The 6,964-nt window shown below is 39.7% G+C and overlaps 1 protein-coding gene across 1 annotated transcript in view; it reads left to right on the top strand.

The window, feature by feature from the left end:
- The window catches only part of WDR44 (WD repeat domain 44), a 19,853-nt gene extending 16,418 nt beyond the window's left edge, over window positions 1–3,435 (top strand). Inside the window, exons 17-19 of the mRNA XM_009881727.1 lie at window positions 963–1,090; window positions 1,782–1,913; window positions 2,350–3,435. Coding sequence (XP_009880029.1) covers window positions 963–1,090; window positions 1,782–1,913; window positions 2,350–2,444 — 355 coding nt within the window. The 3' untranslated portion in view covers window positions 2,445–3,435. The remainder of the gene's footprint in view (window positions 1–962; window positions 1,091–1,781; window positions 1,914–2,349) is intronic.
- The last annotated feature ends 3,529 nt before the right edge of the window (window positions 3,436–6,964 follow it).

Raw genomic sequence — 6,964 nt, 5'->3', positions numbered from 1 at the left:
ACTTCCGAGTTTGAGCATATTGCTGTGACTGTCATGGAAATACTGTTTTTTAAGGTAGTAAAATAGTGGGAGTAGATGGAGAAGAATATTTGTTCTGTCCGTCTCTCTTTGAGTCTTGCAGAAGTGAAAGGGGAAGATGCTTGGGTATGTGTTTAACCTGGATGTTTGAGCAGAGGAGGGCAGCAGTGCTTAAGGAATAATTCCAAGTTTAATCTTGATCGTCGGCTGTTGGCCTTTGAAAGCATCTTTAAGGCTGACCCAGTATTTCACAGAATGGCTGAGGTTGGAAGGGACCTCAGGATATGATCTTGTCCAGCCCCCCTGCTCAAGATTAATTTCCCAAATTAGTCATTTCTACTTACAGGGCTGTATCATAGTTAGTGTTAGAGTTTAGATGTATGGCATACTCATGCAGTAGGTGAATTAAAAGTAAATATTTGAGTTGAATCCGCAGGTACTGTTTTGTCTCTGCCCGTGTGCGTTATACAGCCATCTGTTTACAATCTTGTTAAATGCCTTTCATCTTCCACCTGCATGGATGGGGTTTTTTTTGCCCGTGATTGCATAGTAAACAATTCCTGTTACGCCATCTCAGGTGTTCACACAGGTTCCAGAGTCAAACAGATGCAAATTGCACTCAAAGATTGTACCATTTTCTTGTTGCTGAGTATAGCTGTTAGACTAACCCTTTTCAATGTCAGAAGCTGTGGGAGAACAGCTTCTGTGTGCAATTCATCAGAACTGCTTTTTCTTCCAGAGGGACAGCATGGGGAAGCTTGCATGCCCGTTCATTTAAGGACTGTGTATTTTTTTTGAGCTGCAGTCGCAACAATAAAGGGTCAGATTGAATTGTGAACTTAACCTGATTGCACTTGTGAAGCCGCAAGTCATCTGGAGAACTATTGTAACAGTTGCTTGAACAGCTAAGAAAAGTAACGTTTTTTCCTTTTTTGAATCTTTAGCCATGACTTTACCTACATTGTAAGTGGTTCAGAAGATAAATACGTTTATATTTGGAGTACATACCATGACTTGAGCAAGTTTACATCTGTAAGAAGAGACCGTAATGACTTCTGGGAAGGCATTAAAGGTAAAAAGCAACTTTTGATCTTTGCTTTATTGAAGCTTATGACTTCAAAAATTAAATATTTTTATCTTCTCAGTTTTATTTGCTCAGCAGTGCTGTTCATTTAGTTTGAAGAAATCATTAGCAAGATGCATTGTAATTGGTGGATTTTCAATAAGTGGACTCTGTCAGAAAATTTTGTCCACTGGAAATTCTTTACAGATGTGTGATTGGGATGGCAAGAGGCAGAGTAGCTAAGAGTTTGTCCAGCTCCAGTAAGAGATTCTGAATGAGTGTAATGTTTCACTGGCAGAACTTGGTTGTGGTAATCAAAATAATTATTAAACTGTAGATCCTTTTTGGAAAAGTGGCTTTGAAAACAATGCAAATGTTTTTTCTTTCATGGCAGGATTTGAAAAAAAAAAAAAATAAAGAGCAACTCTTATCTACTACACACACAGTCTTTGGGAAATGTGGGACCGTATTTATATGAAACATGTTTTGGAGCTCTTGCCAGTTAGTTTTGGGCACTTATAGGAAATTCTGAGATCCCTAAGCTTATAAAACAATGACAATTGCTCCTTGAATGATGAGCTTACCTGGTGCCGCTAGCACTGAGATTCTTGGGTATTTACTAAAATTTGTGCTTGCTATTCTTGTAAAGTTGACGATTCCTTGAAACAAGGTAATCAAAGTTGAATTGTCTTTTCTGAAGCGCACAATGCAGTGGTCACATCTGCGATTTTTGCTCCCAATCCTGGTTTGATGGTGGCACTGGAAACTTCTGAAAAGCCAGAAGCTGAAAGTAAGGGAGAAGATTGTGAAACATCAGATACCATACCCTCTGGTAGGTGTTTAAGATGAGCTCTGCTTGATATCATGGTATAAGGAGGAAAAGACTGTAAAGAATACTTTCAATGTGGGAGAGGGGTTTCTTGAGATGAAAAGTCCTTGCAATGGACTGCCTTAGCAGTTGAACATTTTGGCAGCTGTTGCATTCATAAAACTTGAGAGAATGTGAAGTGAGGGGTATAGCTGTTGTCCTGTATCCTTCAGGGTTATTGTTTTCCCACTTGAGCTGCTAGGAGGTAAAGCTGTACCAGTATATAATGAAAAAGTCCCTCTCCTAGAAATGCAGAAGTTTGTTGAAGTATTGGCTAGGTAACAGGGGTGCGATAGAGGAAGAAGGGTGTCACAGTGATAGCTTATCTTTTAATGAGAGCTTGATTTATATGTTTTATTTTCCTTAATGAACTAACAGTTTGTTCTCTTTCCTTATTAAGGAGCTTTGAAGACAGATCACACAGAAGTGCTTTTATCGGCTGACTTTACTGGAGCAATCAAAGTCTTCATTAACAAAAAGAAATATGTATCTTAGTTGTTTTGCAACTGACAGAGTAAAGCTATGGTACTGTGGGATTAAAATTCCATAAATAATGCGGGCAAAAGCAAAGTATCTAATATAATAATGTTACAGGCTGATTTATTTTTAAATCTTTATTTTAAGGCTACTCAAATATTGGATCCTTGGAAAGCAGCGTCTACCTATTAACAGCTGGGCTTGTAGAATAGAAAGGAATGTGTAAGAATAACCCTGCCAAACATTAGACTCTAAACTTCCTGCGAACAGTCGTTTTGCAATGTAATTGTGAACCTGCACAGGTGTCTGCACGAAAATGTATTCACACATGTGTGTGCCTTTTGGTTACATGCACTAATTTGAATATGTATCAAAAGGATTTTAGTGGTGCTTGTTGCCACTACATGTCAGGAATGGGGATGGGAAGGGAAGGTTGGAGGTATGACTAGAAAAATGATGAATGATTTAGTCTGATCTTTGCACAAAATTCCATTTGAGAAAGATCTTGAATTTGTAGTAGCTATTGTCCAGAATTTTAAGTTATGCAAGTTTTTGATGGGTCAGCAACCATGTGTAAATGTTTTTATAAATTTCTCAACTTCAGGACGTGAAATTTTTTTGTTGTCTTTTAATTGTTGTGGACTTTAGATTCCTTTCTTATATATAATTTTTTTGCACACTGGAGCACAATACTTGTGTAAAGAATTCTCTCATTCCTTGTTCACGGGCACCAGGACATATTCACCTTCCAGATAAAATTAAGCTACATTAGAAAGTTCTTATATTTTACAACTATGTAAAATAAACTGTTTACATTTTTTAAGCATTGTAGCTTAAAGTTTTAAGTTCTTCTCTTTTGTTTAGTGCCACTGAATTTTGGAAAGTCTTTGTAAATGTTCATATAAAACACCTATGAAGTAACATTCTGGGCATCGTAACCCATGAAATGTTATTGATGGTCAAGTGTTTCAGAGAACAGATGTATCATTAAACTTGGTCACACACTTGGGAATTGTTGCGTCTTTTCCATTTTGATCCATAAATTTGCCTTTTGTCTAAGTAGTTTTGATCTCTTTCTCCAATCATTGCTCTTGCATACACTTGTTAACTTTTGAGTTTTGCTTTTCCTGATCTTGTCACTTCTTGGATGATAGCCTTCTTTCTGAAGTAATGGGGAATGGAGTACTGGAACTGGATATTAAGCAGAATTAAGAGTAGTTATATGATAGTGTAGTGTGAGGAGGAGACTGCAAAAGTGTGTAAAGAATCCTCTCCTTCCCATTCGTGGAAGAATGAAGTCATGGAAAGGCAGGAGATGAGTCTCAGTCTTCTTTTTAATTCTTTTTTGCTCATGTGAATTTGACCATGAGTTTGTGTAAAATTGTCTTGAACAAAAAAGGCACTTGCAAGGGGTATACCTTCAGACAAAACAAACACAAAAATGGCATATGCTATGTGAAATTATTTTCAGTTGATGCACCTGGAGTAAGTTTGAGTCAGATGTGAAAATACCTGTATAGATGAGACAAGCTAAACTGTCAAGGTTTTTTTACTTTCAGCTCCACTGAATTGATAGAAGTGAGGAGAAGCACAAGACGACATTTGGTTTGTGACTCCAGAAATTAGTTTCTAATAGGTTATATATGTAGAAGACTAACCAACTGTGATTCCTGTGAGCTTGCTATAGGTACTCTACGTGTTTAGTTACAAATGCAAGCTAAGAAGCTGCATCGTGCAGTATGAACACCACTGCTTTGCTTACAGGTACTTTCCCTCTGGTGTCCTGGGACATATGGCCTTCCTGTCTCTGGAACTAGAAGCCCAGACTGGAGGATTGGTTTTTTAGGGTATGCTTATTTTCTTAGGTGTGCTGCTGTTCTATTCCTGCTTTCCCCATATTATAGTTAAAACAACAATTGCAAAAATTAGTAACAAGCAGCAAGAGGAGGGAGCCCTTATTAGCTGGTAAGAAATACAAGTAAGAGGATGGCTCCAAGCCCAGCTTTTCAGAGTGATTGAAGACCTGACTACTGTCAACATGCAGTGTTTGATGTAGATTTGGGAGTCAGTGGGCTTCAGGAAGGATCCTGCAACATTATTGACATGCATCTTGGCAGGTTGTTTTAAATGTTCTACAAAAACAGTCTCCTCTGTAACCTCTTAATGATCTGAATGTTTTGGGTTTTCTTAAGATTTAAACATGACTGCTTTGGAGACAGAAGTTGAACTGTAGTTTCGCCTTGTAGCTGCCAGAAGCTCTATTAAGGTGTTATGTTGGACCTGTTAAGTACTCAGGTGATCATAAAAACAGTTATTGTTGTTTTTCATTATCCAGGATCTTGTGTGGGCAGTAAACAAAGCTGATCTTGAGAAAGATGTTTGACTTCCATTTATCTTGGTATTTAGCTTTTAGCACTCAGTTCTGGTGCTCCTCTGCAGTGATCTAGTGTTCTCTCTGCTTTTTCCCCAGTTGAACTGTGCTGCACATCTGTAATCATTCAGAAATCAGTGTCTCTTTCACTCTGCTTACAAAGTTGCATCAGTTAAGTGGTACTCCGGTGTGAGTGCTGCTGTGTCCTGTTGTCTTGTCCACTGCTGGGTCTTAAGGCTTGCCTGGTGCCTTATGCAGCTGGGTTCTGCTTTTATCTAGAGCCTCTGAGTTCTCCTTGCAGGTAAATGTCACTAACTCTGCTGAGCCTGTTCTGTTCAGCCAAGTGCCTTCACAGGTACATCAGGTAGTGCCCTGGCACTGGGAAGTGATGTTCCCGTGAACGCAAGCAAAGCATGGGTGGATGTCCGTTAAGATAAAATGCTTCCCTTGTGCTGGAGGGTTCCTGTCTGGACTGCTTCTTCCAAGGGCTTACTTAACCTTTTGTTCTTTAACAGAAGCTGTTGATATCCATGTAATCAAAATTCTGCTCACAGAATATGATTGAAACTTCCCAGGAGGCAAAAGTGAGGAACTGCCATTGTACAGGACCTTGGTGCAGGAGATGTCCGAATTAACTCAGTTGCTTCCCAAGAATCAATAAAATGAGCTGATTGGAGTGTCACAGATCACTTGAACTTCTCCCTTCAACACCTAATTTCTACTGTAACTGGCTCCTGGCAGCAAGCAGCTGTGAATAGAAGCAAAGCTGTTTCTCTACTACCTTTGTCTCTTTCAGTGATGGGCATCAAGCCCAGGGCATGTGCAGAGGACAAAACCAGCAGTTCAAGTAGATGAATAATGCTAGCGTTGGATCTTTAAAGGCTGCACAAGTCATGCTTTCCCAAGTTTAAAAGGGTAGAGGTACTTGTTTCTTTTGATTGCTGAGATTTTTTGGGGTTGTGGTTTTGTTGGTTTTTTGGTTTTTTTGTGGTTTTTTTTTTAACCGAAAGCGGTGCTGAACTCGGCCACTGAGATGATGCTAACACTATTGAACATCAGAACATTAGCCATAGACATGGCAGAATTGATTTATCAAGTGCAGGGAAAGCTGCTGTGTGAGGTTTTTGCCTGTCATTAGCAATTTGCTGCACGCGTAGTCAGGAAAATGTTGTAAACCGGCCACTCTTCAAACTTGATTCAAAGTGAACTTGCGAGTGTAAGTGAATGCCAAGCTGCTCTCTTCTGAAGCAGACCTGCATGCTGCTTTTTACTGGAATATCAAGCAATGCAAGTTTATTTTGTCAATGTCTTTTCTGTGTGTTTTCTCTCTCTAGTTATAGGTACAGTAACTTGAGAACTGCATGTAAGCACATGGCTTCATTTTGTGAATGTGGGAACAAAGCGGAAGGCTGTAGGGAATTGTTGACGAATTCTGAGGATGCGGTGCTGGAGTGGTGATTCCAGGTTCTTTATGCTAATGGCTTTAGCTGCTACTTCTGCTTTCCGAGTATTTTGCTAATAGTATTGGCCTGCCGCCAGGATGCTGCGGAGGCTTTTCAGTTCACGTGATTAGAAGCTGGTTGTTTTTTTCCTGTATGTTCTTTAGTGACAGTGCTTCAGGCTTCTGCGTGGATGTCTGATCAGAGTATAATGCTGAGTAAATGGAGCACGAAAAACTAGTGAAGCCAAGTGCTGCGTACAAAAGAACAGATAATGCCATTCGGAAAAGGGTCTGAGTACTTGTTTAAGCCTGTGGGTGATTTTTTCTTTAACTGCAGTAAGTGATGAGCATATGCTTAAAGCTGTGCAAAGAAGTTTGTGCTTTCAGTAACTGTAACTCCTTTGACTTTTGTAGGGTTCACACATAAATTTAAGCATATTCTGACGTTCCCTCCTGAATAAAGGCGGTCATTGTGTTTTGGTGATTATCAGAAGAGCTTGTTACAGTGTCATACAATACTCAAGGTTCAGGAGACCTCTGGGGCTCTAGTCCAACCCCTCCTGCTCAGACAGGGTCAGCTGGAGCAAGTTGCATAGGACCATGTCCAGTTGGACTTTTCATCTCTGAAATGGACACTCCACAGTTTCCCTGCGTAACTTCTCCCAGTGCTTCGCTAGCCTCACGGTGTTTTCTTGTCATCTTTCATTCTTTTTTCCATTTCTCTGG

Source organism: Charadrius vociferus, unplaced genomic scaffold, assembly GCF_000708025.1.
Source record: "Charadrius vociferus isolate BGI_N301 unplaced genomic scaffold, ASM70802v2 scaffold472, whole genome shotgun sequence".
Taxonomy (NCBI): domain Eukaryota; kingdom Metazoa; phylum Chordata; class Aves; order Charadriiformes; family Charadriidae; genus Charadrius; species Charadrius vociferus.
This window is presented reverse-complemented; position numbering and strand designations above follow the sequence as displayed.